This window comes from Triticum urartu, chromosome 2, assembly GCF_003073215.2.
Source record: "Triticum urartu cultivar G1812 chromosome 2, Tu2.1, whole genome shotgun sequence".
NCBI classification, from domain to species: domain Eukaryota; kingdom Viridiplantae; phylum Streptophyta; class Magnoliopsida; order Poales; family Poaceae; genus Triticum; species Triticum urartu.
This window is the reverse complement of record NC_053023.1, coordinates 381,542,816-381,565,200: the sequence shown is the minus strand read 5'-3', so window position 1 is coordinate 381,565,200 and position 22,385 is coordinate 381,542,816. Positions and strand designations below refer to the sequence as shown.

Below are 22,385 nucleotides of genomic sequence, written 5' to 3'. Positions count from 1 at the left end.
GACAGACATAAGGTTGTATCCTAAGGACTCAACAAGCATGACTTTGTCCATGTGTCGATCTTTTGTGATCGCAACCTTACCTAGACCCAATACCTGACTCTTGCCTTTGTCAGCAAAGATGATATGCTTCAGATGCGACGGAGATAATGGAGCATCCATCAATAGATTCTTGTCACCAGTCATGTGGTTTGTACATCCACTATCGAGGACCCACTTGCTGGCTTTGGGTTGATCATCCTACAGATGAATTAGTGCAGCTTACAAAATCATATACTTCATCAGTGAAGAATATGACATCAATTCATCAGATCAATTTCATCGAGCAAAAGAACAGATAAAGCAATATGAGGACTGAGAAATGAAAGTTCATTTCTTCATGATTAGCCTGCGTCCTATCAGGCATGCTCGGGTCTCCAGCAAATTCTTCAGACGATTACGTACGTTTGGAGACCTGACCCTGCAGAAGAGATTAGTTCTTTTTCTTCACCACCCACATCTGAAGGGGTGGCAACGAGTTCATCATTCTGCGAGCTCCATACGAGAAGGATGGTATAGAAGCCAGTCCATTTCGTTTCACATAAGAGGGGTTAGAATAAGCATACGAGTAAGCACAGAAATTCTTCGAGGACTTATGGACATAATGATTTGAAGAATAATGCACATATCCATAATCCTTAGATCTTCCCTGTGAAACAGACGGGTTAGCACGATGATGTTCATTTGAGGACTTTGATCCTTTTGAGGAATTTGATCCATGTGAGGAGTTTGGTCCGTATGAGGACTTGGATCCATATGAAGAATTTGGTCCATATGAAGAATTTGATCTGGGGTTCCTATTCTTCACAGGTGGCGTCATGATGACATTCACCTGAAGATTTTCAAGGCAACTTTTGGGAACCCAGATTTTCTTCATAGGGGGACCGTTCCTGCAGTTAGTGCCAACATATCTAGCAAATACTTCACCATTCTGATTTTTGAACAGTTTGTAGTTGGAGTCAAATGACTCAACATCAGAATGAGGAGATTCACATGCATATCCAGATAGGTTAGATGGATCAACTGGAGGTCCCTTTGCATCAACCCATGTAGTTTTGGGGTACTGCTCAGGCTTCCAATATGTACCATCAGCGTTGAGTTTCCTCTCAAAGGCAATACCCTCTTTCCTAGGGTTCCTGTTGAGGATCTGCTTTTTAAGCACATCACAAAGAGCCTGATGCCCTTTGAGGCTTTTGTACATGCCCGTCATGTACAATTCCTTCAGCCCTGCATCGTCAGTGATACTAGCAATGTCCTCAGATGAGGAATTAGTGATAGCAGAGGCATGTGAAGAATTTGAAACATTAGCAGCATTCGAACATTCAGGTGAAGAATTAGCAGATTCATGTTCAATGCACTTCAAGCATGGAGGAACAAATTCTTCCTGAGATGCGCTGATTTGTTGAGCAAGTAATGAATCGTGCTCCTTCTGAAGATCTTCATAACTCACTCTTAGCTTTTCAAGATCTTGCTTTCTTTGAAGAAATTCATAAGAAAGCTTCTCATGATTGGATAAGAGAGTGTTATGATGACTTTGAAGATTGTCAAACCTAGTCTGAAATCTCTGAAGATTTTCAGTCAAGGCTTTAGTGCGATCCATTTCTTCACCAACATATCATCACTTTTGTCTAGCATGTTTTGAACCTTTTCTAAAGCCCTTTGTTGTTTTACAGCAATCTTAGCAAGTTTAGAATAGCTGGGCTTAAGATTTTCATCAGATTCATTCTCACTTGATTCAGATGAGGTATATTTGAGTACCTTGGCACCCTTTGCCATGAAGCAATAGGTGGGAGCGTAGTCATCATCCCCTTCATCAACTTTGTTGGTGAGGTTATTTTCTTCAGTGTTGAAGATAGACTTGCTGACGAATGCAGTAGCGAGAGCTAGGCTCGCCACTCCGGATTCAGACTCCTCAGATGACTCCTCTTCCTCATTTTCTTCAGATTCAGCCTCAGAGTCCATTTCCTTGCCAATGAATGCCCTGGCCTTCTTGGAGCTGCTCTTCTTATGATATGAAGGCCTTGAGGATTTTGATGATGAGGATTTTGTGGATTTCTTCTTTTTCTTCGCATCATCAGAACTGTAATCCTTGTATTTCTTCTTCTTTGATTCCTTTTCCCATTGAGGACAATCTTGAATGTAATGTCCAGGCTTCTTGCATTTGTGGCAGAGCCTCCTCTTGTAGTCACTGGATGAGGAATCACTGCTCCTTGAGGGTCTTCCAAGGCGACCACGTCTTGATAACTTTTGGAACTTCTTCACAAGCAGAGCCAGATAATGGCTTAGTTCTTCAGGATCACCAAGGCTGCTACCAGAGTCTTCATCTTAGGACTCAGATACTGCCTTGGCCTTCAGTGCACGTGTTCTGCCATAGCTTGAACCATAGAGATCTCTCTTTTTAGCAAGTTGGAACTCATGAGTATTTAACCTTTCGAGAATATCAGCGGGATCAAGTGACTTGTAATCAGCACGTTCTTGTATCATCAATGCCAGAGTGTCAAATGAGGAATCAAGCGATCTCAGCAACTTCTTCACCACCTCATGGTCGGTGATGTCAGTGGCACCAAGTGCTTGAAGCTCATTTGAGATGTCAGTGAGGCGATCGAAGGTTTGTTGAACATTTTCATTGTCGAGTCTTTTGAAGCAGTTGAAGAGATTGCGAAGAACATCAACTCAAGAGTCACGCTGAGTTGAGACTCCTTCATTCACTTAGGACAACCTGTCCCAGATAAGCTTCACTGTCTCCAAAGCACTCACTCTGCCATACTGTCCTTTGCTCAGATGGCCACATATGATATTCTTCGCTTGAGAGTCGAGTTGCTTGAATCTCTTCACATCAGCAGCATTCAGAGAAGGTGTGACTGAGGGAACACCATTTTCCACAACATACCAGAGATCGTTATCAATTGCTTCAAGATGCATTCGCATCTTATTCTTCTAGTAGGGGTAGTCCGTCCCATCGAAGGTAGGACACCCAGCAGAGACCTTGATCATACCTGCGGTCGACATAACTAAAACTCCAGGCGGTTAAACCAAAATCACACAGAACAAGGGAGTACCTTGCTCTGATACCAATTGAAAGTGCGTTATATCGACTAGAGAGGGGGTGAATAGGCGATTTTTATGAAATTCTTCACTGACGAATTTGCCGGTGAGGAAATTCCTTAGCGAAGAACTACTAGCAGCGGAATGAGTACTCAAAAGTAAACGTAACAGAATACAAGCATAGTCATCATGATGAAATGAAGACAGGCATAGAGTACAGAAGCGTAAGCATAAGATAACACAGGATGAAGACAAACAGACTAAAGAAATTGAACTGAGGAAATTGAGAGTCTTCAGTCAAATTCTTCAAACACAGATATGAACAAGCACGCAACACAGTTATGAGGAAATGGAAGAGTTGAGGAAATAGAACCAGTAAGCTTGGTGAAGACAATGATTTGGTAGACCAGTTCCAACTGTTGTCTCAGTTGTATGTCTGGTTGGAGCGGCTGAGTATTTAAACTTGAGGACACACGGTCCTGGACACTCAGCTCAGGACACCCAGTCCTCACCGTATTCTCCTTGAACTAAGGTCACACAGACCTCGTCCAATCACTCGTGGTAAGTCTTCAGGCGACTTCCAAACCTTCACAAACTCGGTCACTCGGCGATCCACAATTCCTCTTGGATGCTCTAGACCATGACGCCTAACCGTCTGGAAGAAGCACAGTCTTCAAAGGTAACAAGCGTCGGATCTACGCAGGATCAATCTCTTCAGTGATGCTCAATCACCTGGGGTTTGTAGGTGTTTGGGTTTTGGGTTTTTCCTCACTTGATGATTTTCGCTCAAAGTCCTCGGAGGATGGGCTGTTCTCAAATTTCTCTCAGAGCAGCCAACCAACTAGTGGTTGTAGGGGGCGGCTATTTATAGCCTAGGGAGCACCCCGACATGATAAGACATAAATGCCCTTCAATGATATGACCGTTAGGTGGATAGATATTTTAGGACAGCTGGCGCATAGCACAGCAACGGTCGGAATTTTGAGTAGCAAAATCCTCAGGGCTATCATGTTCCTCACTATGTAGGCAATCCGCACTGGCGAATTCCTAACTCCACAGTCAGGACAAATTCCTCAGAGACCAGAAGAACTTCGTCTCTGTCACTGAAGAAATTGACTGAACTGTATGAGATTTCCAATGGCTTCACTCGAAGGGATTGGTAGGTGTAGGATTGTAACACCCTCGATGCGGCTATAGCTCCCACGTGTCGAGGCATGACTTAGATACATAATCGCATTGAAGGCATATGTCGCAAGTTAGGCAATCATCACAATATCCCATGTAATATAGATAATAAAAGGGGAGATAACATAGTTGGCTTACACTCGCCACATCAATCAAGTACATAAAAATAGCATTACATCATCCAAACACTCATGGCCCGACTACGGCGCCAAAATGAAAGATAACCCAACATGCGACACGGTCCCGATCACCCCAACTGGGAACCACTACTGATCATCAGGGAAAGACACGTAGTATCGTTGAGAGTCCTCGTCGAACTCCCACTTGAGCTCAAGCGCGCCATCTGGAGCGGAATCATCAGGCTCTGCATCTGGTGTAATAGTAATATGTGAGCCACAGGGACTCAGCAATCTCGCACCCTCGCGATCAAGACTATTTAAGCTTAATAGGTAAGGTAAGGTAAAAATATGTGGAGCTGCAGCAAGCGACTAGCATGTATGGTGGCTAACCTGTTCGCAAAAGAGAGTGAGAAGAGGAGGCAAAGCGCGAGCGAGAAACTAGAGAACAACCTGCGCAAGCATTACTCCAACACCGTGTTCACTTCCCGGACTCCGCCGAGAAGAGACCATCACGGTAACTCACACTGTTGATTCATTTTAATTAAGTTAAGGTTCAAGTTATCTACAACCGGACATTAACAAATTCCCATCTGCCCATAACCGCGGGCACGGCTTTCGAAAGTTCAAATCCCTGCAGGGGAGTCCCAACTTAGCCCATGACAAGCTCTCACGGTCAACGAAGGAATAGACCTCCTCCCGAGACATTCCGATCAGACTCGGTATCCCGGTTCTTCAAGACAACTCCGACAATGGTAAAACAAGTCCAGCAACACCACCCGCTGTGCCGACAAATCCAGATAGGAGCTGCACATATCTCGTTCTCAGGGCACACTGGATAAGCTAAGCGTACGGGAGCCAACGTAACCCAAGTTGCCAAGGGACAGCCCGACACGGTGCTCTAGGTTGGAACAACGCTCAGAGGAGCACTGGCCCGGGGGGGTTTAAAATAAGATGACCCTTGAGTCCGCGAAACCCAAGGGAAAAGGCTAGGTGGCAAATGGTAAAACCAAGGTTGGGCATTGCTGGAGGAGTTTTATTCAAGGCGGACTGTCAAGGGGTTCCCATTATAACCCAACCGCGTAAGGAACGCAAAATCCGGGAACATAACACCGATATGACGGAAAACTAGGGCAGCAAGAGTGGAACAAAACACTAGGCGAGAGGCCGAGCCTTCCACCCTTTACCAAGTATATAGATGCATTAAGATAACATGGCAATATAATGATATCCCAACAAGTAAATAATGTTCCAACAAAGAACGGCCTCCAATCTTCACCTGCAACTAGCAACGCTATAAGAGGGGCTGAGCAAAGCGGTAACATAGCCAATCAACGGTTTGCTAGGACATGGTGGGTTAGAGGTTTGACATGGCAATTTGGGAGGCTTGAAAGCAAGTGGTAGGCATCGTAGCATGGCATAGCAAAAGAGCGAGCATCTAGCAAAGCAAAGATAGTAGTGATTTCGAGGGTATGATCATCTTGCCTGCAAAGTTGTCAGAGTTGACTGGATCCTCGAAAGCAAACTCAACGGGCTCCTCGTTAGCAAACTCATCTCCCGGCTCTACCCAAACAATACAAACAAGCAAACGGAACACAATCAACCACGTGCAAAGCTCAAACAATATGATGCAAGGATGGTATGCTACGCGGGATGCGATGCGGGATGCATATACAAGATTTGACAAGGAATGCAAGAACCTGGCCTCAACTTGGAAAACCAAGTGTGCCACTGGAAAGATGATATGAAGTCGCTTGAAGACGATATAAAGATCACCGGAATCGGAGTTACGGTTTGGAAATGGCAAGCAATTCAATTATGACCACGTTCTGCGATTTACAGCAAGTAGCCATCTAAATGCAACAAGATGAACATGCTACAGCACCCAAACATGGCATAAAAATACATGGCAGTAATCCATACATGATGCTTAACAAAAGTCTAGCACTGAGCTACGGCCAATTCATCCATTAACAGGTTCAAACAAGCATGGCAAAAATGCATATGACAAACAGATCTCAGACTTAGTGAAATTAACACTTGTCTGGAATTTCAGATCAGGTAGCACACTTCGGAGCAACAAAACTATATGCTACAGGACCTGAACATGGCAAAGTAAAGTATGGCATGGAGCTACTCAAAGAGCTTAACAAAAGTCCCTTAGTGACCTTGAGCCAAAAGGGATCAGAAAATACATTTGCGAGCATGTGAACATGGCAAAAACATAATCAGATCACAGACTTAGTGAAAACTGGAGCATGCTGAAAACAGATATCAAGTAGGCATGTTTACGAGCTCGATGCACTCACTACAGAGCAATTCATGACAAGCTAAGTATACACCCATCAAGAATACACAAAATACAAGCTAGACATGGCAAGAACAATAACATAGCATGCACGGATCAACTACAACATCCTCGGCAAAATCGCTAACAAGTAGACAATCTGCTCAGATTCACGAAATAGTAAAAGTAGAGCTCGAGTGACTCAAGCTAGGGTGCTCCATAATTGCAAACAAAGACATGGATGGATAGAGCACTACAAGATTAACAAAACATCCTTACTGATCATCCTCAAAAGAGGCACGGATCACTAGGAAACAACATGAACATATGGCCATATGAAATAAACAGCTCAAGGACTTAGTGGAAATGCTAAGTCCCTGAAATCAGCATTACCAAGTGCCTCACTTTGCAAGCTTGTGCTAGTCACCACACACATCACAAAAATATATGGGTTGCATCTCTGGAAAGATGGCAAAACCCTTAACAAAACATATGTAGAGAACCAGGGCATATCATGCACACATTAATCATGGCAAAAATGACAAATAGCTAAGTGGAGCAGCAGATCTGACAATTAACTCAAATAGCACTCTTCTAACAGCATTTCGGGCATCAAGATGAACTCAAATGAAAATGATGCAATGAGATGAAATGATGTGCTCTCTGAGGCGAACATTTTGATATGCTATATGCCCAAAACGGAGCTACGGATGAGGAGTTACGGCACGACGAACATAGGCAAAAAAATTAGGGTTAGGGACGGAAAGTCAACCCGAGACAAATCCGGATCTGGATCTACTGTTCACGCGCGGAACAAGGATCACCGGAGACGGAGTCGAGGTCGCCGGAGAAGAAGAGTCCGGCCGGGGCGGCGCTTGCCGGCGACGAGGGGCGGCGAGGAGGCGGCGCCGGCGGGCACAGACGCCGAGGTGGCCGCGGGCGGCGTCTCCCGGTGCGAGGAGGCGATGAGGCGGCGTCTTGGTGGCGGCGGCCGGCGAGCTGGCGGGCAGCGGAGGCGGTCGACGACCTGCGCGCGGTGGTGGGGTGCGTCGGCGTTGAGGAAGGCGGCGGCGGGGCGAAGGCGCGGGATGGCGCGCCTCTTCGGACCGCGGGGGCCGGCCTCGGGCCGGGCGGGCCGCGGCGGTGGGAGGCGGCGGCAGGCCACGTGTCACCTTAGGATAGGCTGCGGGCGGTGCCGGAGGTAGAAACGGACATGTCCGCCGGCGATGCTTTTGTCCGGCGCGCGAGGAGAGGGAGGGATCTAGGGTTTCATCCGAAATTTCGGGGAGAGACCTTTATATAGGCATAGAGGGAGCTAGGAGAGTCCAAATGAGGTGCGGTTTTCGGCCATGCGATCGTGATCGAACGCTTAGATGATGGAGAGGGTTTGGTGGGTTTTTGGGCCAAAATGGAAGGGTGTTGGGCTGCAACACACACGAGGCCTTTTCGGTCCCTCGGTTAACCGTTGGAGTATCAAACGAAGTCCAAATAATACGAAACTTGACAGGCGGTCTATCGGTAGTAAACCAAGGCCGCTTGGCAAGTCTCGGTCCAATCCGGAAATGTTTAATCCCCACACACGAAAGAAAGGTAGAAATGACCACCGGAAGAGAACGAAGTGCCGGAATGCAAAACGGACAACGGGGAAAATGGTCGAATGCATGAGATGAACACGTATGCAAATGCAATGCACATGATGACATGATATGAGATGCATGACAATGAGAACAACACACGGAGACAAAAACCCGAACCCGAAAAAATAAAATAACTTAAGGCCGGAAACAGCAAGAGTTGGAATACATATTGGGAAAATCATATCCGGGGTGTTACAAGGATTTTGAGTTGAGCATCACTTGGAAATTTTTCCTTAGTATTTCCTCGACCCCCTTTAACAGTACGGTGTTTCCTATGACTCAAAAAAGAGAAAATGAAACTACGAAAACAAAAGTCTTCATGCTTCATGTTCCTCGAATGAATACCAAGTCTTCAAGGTCACACCAATTTCTTCACTTTCAAAGTCTTCAGAAAGTCTTCAGAAATACAAAGTCTTCAGTCGAAGAACCTCATTTGTAGGGGTCGACTTTCTCTGTAAATATTAAACTCCTCATAGACTTATAGACCTGTGTACACTCACAAACGCATTAGTCCCTTAACCTATAAGTCTTCAATACACCAAAATCACTAAGGGGCACTAGATGCACTTACATCATCACCCCCGCCCCTAGTGATTGGCCCCGCAGGGGTCTTCTGGGACAACACCTTCCTAGTATCCTTGACGACCAGAGGAGGCGTGGTCCGTGACGCGGTCCCGCTCTCCGCTAGCTCGGCTGGTGGAGAATCCCCCTATGAGACCCGATCGATGGGGAAATCGCGAGGAGGGATGTGATATTAAACACATGCATATGGCTAGTGATGAACTTAGTATGGATACACTGGAATGTCTTTAGATACGTACCTCTAGGCGGGAGGCTTGACCCTGGGGTTCCTTTGGGGAACCTCTTCGGAAGCCCCAGACTCCTCCGCGGAGTTCGAGATGTCGTCAGACAGGGCCATCTTGGCCATGCACTACCTCTTCGGAGCAGGAGGAGGCTGATCCTCCTCAGCGTCATATGACGCCGCCCTCTTCGTTGTTTGGGAAGAGTCACTATCCTTCCCCTCCTCTCCCTGCTCTCCATCATGAGCGGAGGGGGCTTGGGTTTCCCCGGATTTAGTGTCCGGGAGTCCTCTAGGGTGGAGGCCCTCTCGGGCCTCCCTCTTTTCACCATTTTTCTTCTCCTTCTTCTGTGGTGCCTTGTACGGCACCACGGCCAATATTTCTGTTAGCAGGACCATCCTGGGGGCCTCAGGCAGCAGGGCTGAGCTATCGATCTACATAGCTTTCTTCAGCCATCTCTGTGCGAAGGAGAAGGAAGAAATAAGTACCTCATCAAAAAAGGAATATCCGAACATAATGGTAAAGTTTGTCATACCTCCCGAGGAGGCGTCACGGCATCTAGGCCGATGTCCTCCGTGGCTGGCCAGTCTGTTTGAGGCTTGAACATCACCTTCCACAACTTTTCATGGGAGGTGTGGTAGTAGCGGAGCACGGTGACAGGGCCTTCGGGCTTGTAGGACCACATGGGGACGGCCCGGTCTTGATAGGGCAGGAGTCGTCGGTGAAGCATGATCTGAATTACGTTGGGTAACTCGACCTTCTTCTTCATCATCTTGGATATCCGGCTCTGAAGCGACTCCACCTCTATGGTGGACCCCTAGTCTAGGCCTTTCTTGGTCCATGAGACCAGCCTAGTGGGGATCTGGATCGGAAGGCGAGGATCTCCGCCTAAGCCGCACCTCGCGGTTTCGTGATGTAGAACCACTTCTTCTGCCAGATCTTGACGGTTTCTATGAAAGTACCGTCTGGCCACTCAACCCCGGGGAGCTTGCTGACCATGCCCACCCACCCCCCCACCCCCGCCCCGCAGTCCGCCTGTTGGCCGTCAACAATCTTGGACTTTGTTGAACACCTTTAGCCCGAAATCACTAGTTGAGGGGGTACTCGTTTCAAAGATCACTCCAACTCCCCCTGGTTGCGACAAGTGGCGCACATGCAGCGCGCCACTTGTTGCAACATGGGAGTTTTCCCTTTTTTTCGTAGATTTGTTTATTCAAAACGTTTTATCTCTCAAACCGTGCGTCCAAATATCGAACCGTTTTCACTGTTGGATTCCTCGCATTGAGATCTTCAAAACTAGATCCATGTTGATAGGTTCTTACGAACTTTTTTTCACGAAAAAAACAACCGAAAAAAATCAGACGAAAAAACCGAACCGGGAGCACGGGTTTTTTCCCTTTCCGAAAGAGGCACGCTCGTGCCTCTCGCGGAAGGAGAAAAAAGAGAACACGTTTTTTTTCGTTTCCGAGGAGGCACGGTCGTGACTCTCGCGAAAGCACAATCGTGCCTCTCGCGGAAGCAAAATCGTGACTCTCGCGAAAGGAAAAAAAACAGAAAACGCGTTTTTTCGTTTCCGAGAGGCACGGTCGTGACTCTCGCAAAAGTAAAACCGTGACTCTCGCGGAAGAAAAAAACACGTGTTTTTTCGTTTCCGAGAGACACGGACGTGACTCTTGCGGAAGCAAAACTGTGACTCTCACGAAAGAGAAAAAAGTTAAAAAACGCTTTTTTCATTTTCGACAGGCACGGCCGTGACTCTCGCGAAAACACACCTGTGCCTCTCGCGGAAGCAAAACCGTAACTTTCACGAAAGAAAAACAAAACAAAAAACGTGTTTTTTTCGTTTCCGAGAGGCACGGCCGTGACTCTCGCGAAAGCAAAACCGTGACTCTCACGAAAGAAAAAAACGCGTTTTTTCGTGCAAAAAAAATTACATCTTTTTTATCAAAAAGCTAAAGAAAACCGGTGGAAAACCGTTTTAAAAACCGAAAATGCGTGCGAAAAAATAAAAAAATCAAAAAAAATGCCCAAAGCATGACACCTGATGAATGACTGAGAGCGCGCAAATGGCGCTAATCCTTGCTTGATTTAATGTGGCCGGGCCTGAAGAAAGGCTTTGCAGATGGTGATGAAGGCCGAGCTTCAGGCCTCCAACCAAACACACCTCCGGCAGGTCTCGAGGCAAAATTTGGTCAGGGTGGCAACCAAGCAGCCCTTCTCCAAACATAGTTTCAGAACTGTGTATCGAAGGTGCAGGCGTGACAGGCGCCTCCACGCGGCGGCGATCATGGCCGCGGCCCTCCGCCCCCTGCTCCGCCGGCACGCAGTTCTGCCGCCATCTTCGATGCTGCGCTGTCTATTCCCCGCACCGTACTCCAAGGTAAGATGGTTTCGCTGCTTGATTTCCCTTGGGCCCTCGCCTCGACTGGACGCGCTGACTTCGCTCCCCTCTCCAGGCCGCCGCCAGACCCCCAGCCGTGTGCCACGCGCCCCTGCCGCCTCCCCTTCTGAGGGAGGTTACTCCAAGGAGGGCTCCTCCAATTCCAAAGGTAATGATCTGCATATAGTCAGCTAGAAAAGTAAAGGGCTCCGACCTCCCAAATCCACCGAAATTGCTGGTCGCTTTCCCGAGCTCGGAGAGGTTAGAAGGAGTTGGGGGTGGAAATTTTTATTTGCTTGCTTTATCCCCCAACATTTAGAGGTTGGGAGATATGTCAATCCAAGCCCTGTCTCTGTCCCTCTGCTTGTTCGAGACTGCCTTGATTTCATTTCTTTTATCTGCAACCTGATGCCCACGCTGGACTGACTGTCGAAAACCCTTGAATTTCTTGCCTTCCATGATTCAATGCATAGCTCAGGCAGCAACGTCAGTTGGCAAGTATGTACCTTCAGTGTAGCTATGGGGCCGTACGGATTCTCTGTAATTTTGCTTCAACTGGAGGCAGCATGATTCAGCGAGAGCACTCTCCAAACATGTCGCGTCAATAATTTACAGCAGAGCCAGAGCGCCATGTGATCGGTTTCGCTCGACGCCAGTGCAATGGACACTGCCCACGTCATGTTCCCGGGATATTGTCGTTTGTATTTAGCCTTCCTTCAAAGGCCAAGCAGAGAAATACCTACACCTGAGGAATCACTTTAATCCAAATGTAGCTGTCTGATTTCCTATAAATGCAGAAATATGAAGTTGATATTGATTAAGTGTGTTCTTTTTGTTAACATGATTTGAATGGTTTACATTTGACATTGATGTATCATCTACTTTTTTTTACTGAAGTCGATTAAAATGCAGGGTGAACCACGCTGCTGCACTGCTGTTCAAAGTACAAAGTCGTTGCTGGATAAACTGAAGGATCTCAAGGACAGTAAGAAGCCACTGGACAACATGGAAAAGAATATTAAGGAGCGTAGGGAAATGATAAAGAAAGCGCTGCATGACTCTAGGGTTGCTAATTCTATGTTTAGGGTAAGACTGGATGGCCTTAGGAAACTTCTTGCCAAAATACGTGATGGCCGAGAGGATTCCGCCAGAATCAATGCAATATACCGCAGATTGGAGGATGACTATGACAAAGATTGGGCCATCCATGAGTCTAAGGGTCGCTTGATTGACGAACAGATGAAAATGTTATGGAAGGATGGAGATGACTATATCAATGCTTTGAGGTAAAGGGATTATAACAATCTGTTCTCTTTGGCGTAAGAAGCAATTTACTACTGTTAGTTTTGATAACTCGTGTTGATCCAAACATGTATATCTCTTTGTGTCTATTTTGGAAGGGAGTATCATGAATTGCAAATATCCATCCTGAAGCATGCGGAGGAGGTGGAGGAGGCGGAGAAGGTGGAGGAGGTAGAGAGCATGGAGAGGGTGGAGGAGGTAGAGAACATGGAGAAGGTGAAGAAGGTTGCAAAAGTGTGTGCCGCTGCTGGCCTCATGGGAGGGCTTCTGTTTATACTGGGAAAGATCTAGATTGGTCTTGTGTAGAACTGAGATGACAGATATGACTAGGCTGAGCTGGTATTTGGAGTAGCAGAGTAACATTTTACTATTTCTTGGTTTCTCTCTGTGTGCCGTTGTAATGGTGCATTCGTGGGAAGGCTTGCACGGATACTAGCAAAGATCTGGATTAGAGGAACATGGAGTCCTTCTTTTTGTTTTGGAGTGGCCAGATGACTATGTTGAGCTGGTATTTGGTGTAGTGTGGTAGTTATTGACTGTTTCCTTGGTTAGTAGTGTATGTGCCGTTTGTGGTGCTTGTTAGAACCTGCAAGAGAAGCTATAAGAGAAAGCCAAGTGATAGGATTGTCATATTGCAGTCGTCTCAAAGTAACACTAGAATACAACTCATTTTATGCGCCCTGAAGGCTTGGCTGAGAAAAAGATGTGTTGGCTTACCGTTTGGTATCCTTATCTACGAATGAGGTTTGGTTTTGTGATGAATCTGAGCACCTGCAATACTTGGAGAAGAATTTTGTAGACTTGACTAGTTGATATTATGAAGCATGAACAGCTGTGATTGGAGGGTAACGTTTTTCACTGAATCTTACTTATGGCGTGAGCCTTTCTTCTTTTGAAAACGGTTTCCCTCCAATTCAGTGAACACAAGTTGGCTACAGATTCATCCCCTTCTAAAAGAAATTTGCCTTTTCTTCCACGAAATAAAGTAATGAAATTAAATAGTGTCTTTGCTTGTTTAGCTTTCTAGATTTGATAAGCACTGCTGGCAAATCAATGTGCAGGTTGCTGCATGAATCTCTATATGAAACTACAGAAGTGACGTGCGGATCAGTACACCTGACAGGAGTAAACTACAGAAGAACTTCGTATTTCAAAAGACAGGTGAGGGCACTCCCCTAAAGTTGGCTAATCTACTTGCAAAAGCAGATTCCATAATAAACAATGTAAGTACAACACGGCGGCACTAGGCAACCAATGAGACATTGCCATCTGAACTTGCAGGCATCAAGTTGATGCCACACACCTACAGAAACACTAGAGTTTGAGGCACAAACTAACAGCACATGAGCATCCAACTCTAAAGCTACAGAATGATGGTGGCTAGCTAGATTGATGAAAGATCCTCGTACACAGACTTGATCCCAGGCCTTTCGGAGACCGGTCGGATGCATCTCAACGCAATGCCCAGCACCTCCTTCATGCCCTTCACCCCCTGCGGGTTCTCCGAGTCCGAAGCCATGGCCGGGTCAAAGCACTCCGATTCTTGGCCTTCCGCCACCCGCAGCTGCACCCAGTCGGTCAGGTCGACGCCACCTTCAGACCCCGTGATGACGTCGCCCGCGCATCGGCCAGTCAGGAGCTCAAGCAGCGCAACACCAAAGGCGTAGACGTCAGACTTGAACGAGGGGGATGGCTTCTTGGATGCCGCCAGCTCCGGGGCACGGTAACCCAGCACCCCCAGGTCGACAATCTGCTCGACAACGCCGGCCTGGGTCATCAGGCGGTGCAGGCAGTAGTCCGCGACACGGGCATTCAGGTCAAGGCCGTCCAGCAAGATGTTGGTGGCCTTGAGGTTCCCATGAGGCATTGCACGGTCGAAATGGAGGTAATTCAGGCCACGTGCCACATCAACCGCGATCTTGAGCCGCTGCGCCCAGGTCAGTGGAGGGCCTCTCCTCCCCGGCCGATCTGCTCAGTAACATACACACAGGAAGGTTGAGTTAATGACTCAATAAGTTTATAGAATGAGGAGGTTCTTTATTAGATTATTAATGCATCTGCAGAAATTGGAAATCAATGAACTGAGAGCATTACAGTCTTACCGTACAAAAAGCTAGCCAGACTTCCCGGCGAAACATAGTCTGACAGGATGAGTTTCTCATGTGGTGTTGGACCCCAGTAGTATCCACGCAAGCCAACTACATTGGGATGCCGGATGTTTGCAAATTTCTTGGCCTCCTTGGTGAACTCTTTCTTGGGCCTCGCAACACCTTCTCTCAGCCACTTCACTGTCAAGAATACACCATTCTCCAACGTTGCCCTGTACGAAGTTCCGTGGCTGCTCCTCCCAAGCACTTCAGCTGGCGCCCTTGACAGCTCCTCCGGTGTGAGCGTGATGGTCTCATCCAGGAAGTGCAGCTCCCCTGCTAACCTGTCAGGTGACCTGACGTCCAGCCGTGCTAGGCCTTCCTGTCCATACGCCTCTCCAGAATCCGGTGACCAAGAGAAGCGGCTCCCCTTGGATGGTGAAAATGCCCCCACACCTGACAACTTCTCTTCTTGGCTCGGTGCTTCAGATGTGGAGCCCTTTCGAGGAGCACCAAGATCATCCGCCGACACCTCCGAACTACCTTTGTTGTCCTTTCTTTTCATGCTCTCAATGTCTTTAGTAGCCCTGTGGAGGTTCTTGTCAGAGACCTTCTCTGAGCTAGGGAACTGCCGTGAGATCCGCTTGTAGTGGCATACAATAGCAAAAGGATAAGGATGACAAGAAGAACAATGCTAGCTGCTACAAGTCCTATTTTAGCACCTGTGCTGAGTGATTTGCCACCTGCTGAACCAGAGTGGGAATTGCCGGATCCAGATGAGCTAGCAGGATACTCTAATCTCGAGTTCCCAGGATGGAAAGAAGATTCTGGGAACTTTCTCAAGTTCACAGGCACGACACCAGATAGGTCATTATAAGAGGCATTGAGGGACTGAAGAGTATCCGGAAGTGCGTCTGGCAGTGGCCCCGTGAACTGGTTCGTTGATATGTCAAGTGCAGTAAGTGCTGCAAGCTTAGTGACAGTGGCTGGTAAAGCTCCGGAGAAGTTGTTTGAGGATATGTCAAGGACACGGAGGCCAGACAAGGATACTACATCATCAGGGAGGCTGCCACTAAAATGGTTTCCAGAAATATCAAGCACTTCAAGACTCAAATTTTTGGACCAGGATCCTGGGAACGACACGCCACCAGTAAGCATGTTATCCTGGATGTAGAGCTCATGCAGCATGGAGGAAGAGAGTAGATTAGCAGGAATAGGACCGCTAAACTGATTGGAGCTGAGGTCAAGGACAGTAAGTTTGGGATACAAAACAACAGCTTCAGGTATGGTATCAGCTAGAGAATTATGAGAAAGGTTCAGGTAGTTTAGGCGAAGGAATTGTGAGCTCACATCAGGCATACTCCCAGTTAGATTGTTCTGGCTGAGGTCAACATATTCCAAGTCATTGCTCCATTTGGTAAAAACTGATAAATTTCCTCGAAACTGGTTATTTGATAGATCTAACACAGTGCAGCTCCCAGCAAGCAATGGTAGATCCCCAAAAAGAGCATTTGAGGACAAATTAAGGATCTGCAAGGTAGTTGATGTGATCATATTGATATGACCTGCACAGCACAGAGAACTACAGTTAGTAGGAAAAAACTAACACTTAGAAACTGATGGGCAGATACTGACAGATTATCATCGTAGACAATGCCATGCTACAAAAGTAAAACTGCAGATAATTATGCATGCATTTACACATGGATTTTCCACATTTTTCTAATGCTGAGAAAAGGAAAGATAATTTTACATCAGACGCATCTGTGAAGCATCAGATGCCAGTGCCATAATTATGAAATGGAACTGTACGACACAACCATAGCTTAGCTCTGTACTGCATAGGGCTAGCCAACAACACATGGCCTAGCGCTGTCCTGCATACTGTAGGCCACTCTGCCTTACAGTGGTAAATGATCTACCAAGAAAGGTGAATGAAGCATGGCATCTGATAGGAAATTAACCCAGCAGAAGATTACTAATGGTAATACACATGAACTGCTACTCTCATGCAATATGTACTGACAACAGAAATGCATATTGCAGTTTATTTAAACAAAATCGTTTGGTTTGTTGGGTCATCCCCCTTCACTTCTCCTTCAGGATATATATCCTAACTAACCTGCTTCTCATCATGTCAAAAATATGCACATAATTATCAGCAATCTAATAGGTTTGGTGAGATGCATGAAATGCATAGCATACTTAATTTCACTCACATAACTTCTCCATATCATCTGTAGTGTTATGCCATATCATCAACTCCCAACTATGCTAATGGGATATATATCTCTGTAACAACTTGACTCTGCACGCCCAAACTTTATCATGCGAGCAATCCCCAATCAAGTAGTTGCAAAGGAGGAAATCGATTTAGTTTGTAGGCAATGCCACAGTAGACAGCAATATGTACATCCATTTGCGCATAGAAATGTGATTCTGAACAGACAATTTGCTATATAGAATTGACAAACTGGTACCATACTAAGTCAACCACTGACCAGTGAGAGATCAACTTGTTTCCAGTAATCACCAGCTAAGATCATATTTGTCATAACAAAATCAGCTGACATAAGAAGGGGAGCCTTGGCGCAGTGGTAAAGCTGCTGCCTTGTGACCATGAGGTCATGGGTTCAAGTGCTGGAAACAGCCTCTTACAGAAATGTAGGGAAAGGCTGCGTACTATAGACCCAAAGTGGTCGGACCCTTCCCTGGACCCTGCGCAAGCGGGAGCTACATGCACCAGGTTGCCCTTTTTTTAAAAAAAATCAGCTGACATAAATAAAGAAAGAAACCAGGTGCGAGATAAAAACCCAAAAATAGATGGATCAAACTTCCAATATAATCAGAATGAGCATTGCATGCCATGCATAAAATGAAATAGCAAGGGGATCAAAAACATAAATTCTGAATTAGAGCTTATACCTGTCAGGTTATTTGCACTAAGGTCCAGTTGGTTCAACACCAGAGAATCTCCCTTTAGAAGTCCACTAGGTACAAACCCAGTGAATCCATTGTTTGCAAGGCGCAAAACTTCAAGATCATAAACATAATTGAATCCTGGGAGGTCTCCAGACAGCTCATTACTACTCAGATCAAGCACCTTCAACCTCCCAAAAGTTGAGAGCTCAACTCCATCTATCAGTGACCCAGTCAACTTGTTGTTGCTAAGGTTCAGATATACAACTGTCTCTGAAATGTCTGCGAGAAACTTGAGTTCTTTGGGGGTGGTGCTGGTGAGCAAGTTTCCACTGAAGTCAACATGAGTAACAGTTGACTCAATCAAGAATTTCCAATCGACACCACCATCCAATTGATTCCAGCTCAGATCCACAGACTGGAGGTTCACAAGGAGGCCAAGCCCAGCAGGAATGCCCTTTGTGAAGGCATTATATGAGAGGTTCAGAGCAACCATGCTCCGAAGACCTTTCAGAGCCACCGGCAATGGGCCAGACAGAGCATTGCCGCTCACATCCAGCGACTGAAGCGACGCGAGCCCGTCAATGGAATCAGGCAATGTGCCTGAGAAGTTGTTCCCGGCAAGCGACATGTTCTGCAGGCTCCGGAGACTGCCAATATCATCAGGGATTGGACCCGAGAACCGGTTGTTGGAGATGTCGAGGAACTTCAAGCTCTTGAGACTGGCCACATTGCTAGGGAGGCTCCCGGAGAGATTGTTATTGGCCATGGAGAGCTTGACAAGCATGGTCAGGTTGGCAAACACGGAGAGATCGGCAACACCGGAGATCCGATGGCCGTCAAGCACAACTCCAGCCACGCTGGCGCCATTGCACACGACACCGTTCCAGGAGGCCGGGCAGCCATTGAAGTCAATTGACTCGTCATTCCAGGAGTCTGTGACGAAACCGGCAGGGTCATGAGTGATTCCCTTCTTGAAGGCCAGGAGCGCGAGGATGTCCTGCGACGGCAGTTGGCCCAAGGCAGGGGTGGTGACCACCAGCAAGAGCAAAAACAAAAATCTGCCAACAAACCCCATCGGATTGACGCTCCTTCACGGGAAAGACTGGAAGCTAGCAGGCCTCAAGAACGCAGCACCTGAGGCATTTCCCGGGGCGAAATATGGGCTGAGCTTGTGACTGTACCTACTATCACACAGGACTCCACAGGTACTAGTAGACACAGCTAGCACTTGTCCCTTTCAGCTTGATCTGCGCCAGACAGCAGCCCACGCTCACGGAAAAGCAACAAATGAACTCCTTGGAACCTGAAATGGACACAGAAATGGCAAGTTAACCACAGGTCCTGCTTTCACGGTGCACTAATTTAAGAGCCAAATCTTTGAGCATCCAGGTAATAATAGGAAAACTAAGAACCTAGGTGTAACACTTAACTGTCAAAGAAAGAACACAAGGACAGTTAATAAAAACCCACAGCTTTTAACCTCCAATAACGCAGGTAGAAGAGGACTAAAAAGTGCCGAGCCCCGCCCACTAAACGCATCCACCCACCAGAGCTTCAGCCATGAACACAACACAGCTCAAAAGCAGCAGAAAGTCATTACCCCTCCCTCCAAGAAAGTGAGAAACCAATCCTCGAAATGCAGGGCGGCGGCGGAGAAAACAACTGGCAGCAGCTGCGTATGCATCTCCTTACCGCGCAAATGACAAGAACTCGGAAGCAAAGCGCCGGCACCGGCACGCAGGGCGCCTCCGGGGATGATTGGGCTGATTGGGCTGAGCTGGGTTGCAGGAGAGGCAAGGCAAGGCAACGCAATGCCGTGGGGCTGAGCGGGGGCCGTGGGTGAGAGGGCAAATGCGGAACCCTAACCCTAGCAGCCGGGGGTGGGAGAGCGGCTGCCGAGAAGAGGGAAGAGGAGAGTGGGGCGGAGGAGGGGGAGAGTGGAGTGGCAAGGGGGCAGTGGGGAATGGGGGTGTCTTTTCTCTGTGTTTGGCCGCGCAACCAAGAGTTTTTTGTTTTTCTGCTTGCGCCACTTTATTGTGTCTTTTGCGTTATGGTCCTTACAAGAGGTTTACTTCGTGAGCGTTGGGGCCTTGGGGGTGTTTATGTGTCATATTTTGGCGCATCTCCAACAGGCCCATAATAGGGCAGTTGCCCAAGAAACCGCCCCTTCCCGCGCGTGTTTTCTTCCCTCACCCGGGAGGCATTACCACGAAATCCGCTGGCTCAGGCCACCGCACCGCCCCATCGCGACTCGTCGTCACAGATCTAGCACCCCCCCTCCCCCCCACACACACACAGACACCTCTTTTGCCGTCACGAAATTCGATTGCCCATGCCCCACCTGTAAGGAATCTGGCGCCATCAGCCATCCATGCGGCAGATCCACCCCCTCCCCTGCCTCTCTTCAGTCGTCGGCACAATCATATCTGCCTCCATGAAATCCGCAGCCCGCGTTGACCCTTCAAGCGGCAGTTCCACTACCATCTCTCCTCTTCGGTCATCCTCAACCTCCGCAATGTTGCCCGCCACCGACCGAGGAGCTCCATCGGCTTCCACGACGTTCATCGACGGGACTCCCATCGTTTCCCGAATGAGATCACGCACGAGGGCTTACGATATTGGATCAGCACGTACAACGAGCCAGACGTCACCGCCCACGCCTTTGACAAAACGTGTTGGCGGCTCGGGCCACCAAATCGGGACAACTTCTCAAAGATCGAGACTGAGGCCAATGTGAAGTTCATCGGTTCCGACATAGAGATGACGACAGTCGCGGAGAAGAAGGAGATTCAAATCATTCTTGATTAGTGTGACCTTCGTCGGTGAGATGAGTCTGCCGTGGCGAGGTTTGTGTCATGAGTGGCTTTGACACATCTGGGCTTAAAAAGGATGGCTAGCAAGATCCATGTGAAATCTAGCAAAAAGTCAAATTTCCTCGTTATCTCCTTGGTGTAAATGAGAAGAGAAACGTGTTGGTTATCATATTATCATTATTTTTGGTTATCTTGGCATCTTCTTCTATGAATATATGATACGCATGCTCGTATGTATTCTAGAAAAAAAATATTAACAATTATTTTTTATGACAGTGTTGGTTACCATATAGTAGTATTATGTTTGTAGAGAAGTTGAAGGTGCTTTGACGCGTAGAAGAGGCACGATAACAGAACGGGGGGAACCCTCAACGCGACTAGCAGTAGTACGTGAGATGTGGGTGGGGGTTCAAAACGTGAAACGGCAGCGAAAAGGTATCCTGGGCTTTTCTTTCCCGCGGTGTCGCCGGAGCCGCACCCGCCAAAAACCAGCGGCCTCGGGTCCTCTCTCTCTTTCTCCCTCGCGGACCCCAAACCCGCGGCTCAAGTGCAGCTCACTGCCCCGCCTCCACGCACGCACACCGTCAAAAGGGGTCGTTCCACTGTGGGCCCCGCTCCGCAGATCCCGGTCTCCGCGGTAGCTCCGCTTCGGCTCGACTTAATTAATGGTCTCGGCGTCCGACCCCAGAGCAGTTTTCCCTCCTTGCTCGCGCTCGCGCCAGATCCCTTCGAGAGTGCCTGCCCTGCGTGCCGCCGTGTCCCTTATTTTTCCCTTTCGCGCGTCCGGCCTTTGATGAACGAAAGTAGCAGAAAAATGAAACAAATCTTCTTGATCCTTTCAGAAAAGGAAAAAAAACTCTTCTTGCATAGCAAATCTTATTAGAGCAACTTTAATGAAGCGACCCATTTCGTCCATGGCCATCCGTTTGGATCGGCGCGGACAAAAAAGCCGGTCCAACGCGCCGATCCAAACGGACACACGTCCGCTTTCGTCCGCCTGCCGACTCATTTCCGGTTCATTTTTGAGCCTGATTTGCGTCGGCGCGGGCACAAAACGGACGCGCGCGTGCCCGCCTTTTTTCCTCACCGGGCCCGCTGGTCGGTGGCACATTGGATTCACACTCTCGCCCGCCTGCTACGTCGCCGACGCCGCCGGCCATTTTTTCAGATAAAAATGGATTCATAGATAATTCTAGCGTACACAGATAAAAAAAAAGACCACTACTCGTCGACTTCTGACTCCGACTCGGTAATGTCCTCCTCCGACGTCTGAATGTAGGTGTCAGCATACGCCTCGTCTTCAAAGTTCCAACCCGCCGTTTCTCGTAGCTTCAATTTCATTTGAGCTGTCTGCTTCCGCGAACGCTTGTCCTCCCGATAGGCGGCTCGCTCCCTCCTCCTCGCGTCCCTCTCCAACCTCCTTTGCTTGTAAAACTGGCGCTCGTCGACGATGTCCTGCGGGAAGCCTCCGCGCCACACCACCAAGACTTCCACGTCCTTCTCCGCGATGGCGAGGCGACGCTGTCACCTCCGGTGGACACGACGATCCTCGTCGGTGAAAAGCCGCGGGAGAGGCACCAGATCCTGCGCCCGCTGGCTCGACACGTTGGGAAAATTCATATCCCGACGAGGCCTCAGGAGGCGCCACGCCGCCGCATCATGCGCGCGGGCCGCCTCCTCTGCGGTGTCGAAGGTGCCGAGGATGAGACGTTTCTCGCGAAACCATATCTCGGAGGAGAAGGCGCCGGAGCGGCGCTCGCGGACTCCGCGAAAAT

At 48.0% G+C, this 22,385-nt stretch overlaps 2 protein-coding genes across 2 annotated transcripts; one reads left to right on the top strand and one right to left on the bottom strand.

The window, feature by feature from the left end:
- The first annotated feature begins 11,213 nt into the window (after positions 1-11,213).
- On the top strand, positions 11,214-13,469 carry LOC125537413. The gene is made up of 4 exons (XM_048700730.1): positions 11,214-11,486; positions 11,563-11,655; positions 12,399-12,772; positions 12,887-13,469. The coding sequence occupies exons 1-4, from the start codon at positions 11,229-11,231 to the stop codon at positions 13,077-13,079; spliced, it is 918 nt and encodes a 305-aa protein (XP_048556687.1). The 5' UTR covers positions 11,214-11,228; the 3' UTR covers positions 13,080-13,469.
- Positions 13,470-13,979: 510 nt separating this feature from the next.
- On the bottom strand, positions 13,980-19,771 carry LOC125537412 (LRR receptor-like serine/threonine-protein kinase GHR1). Its single transcript, XM_048700729.1, is given in 5 exon segments — positions 13,980-14,756; positions 14,891-15,541; positions 15,544-16,440; positions 17,801-19,100; positions 19,490-19,771. Coding segments are annotated over 4 exon segments (3,204 nt in total). The 5' UTR covers positions 18,873-19,100; positions 19,490-19,771; the 3' UTR covers positions 13,980-14,172.
- Between the last annotated feature and the right edge of the window lie 2,614 nt (positions 19,772-22,385).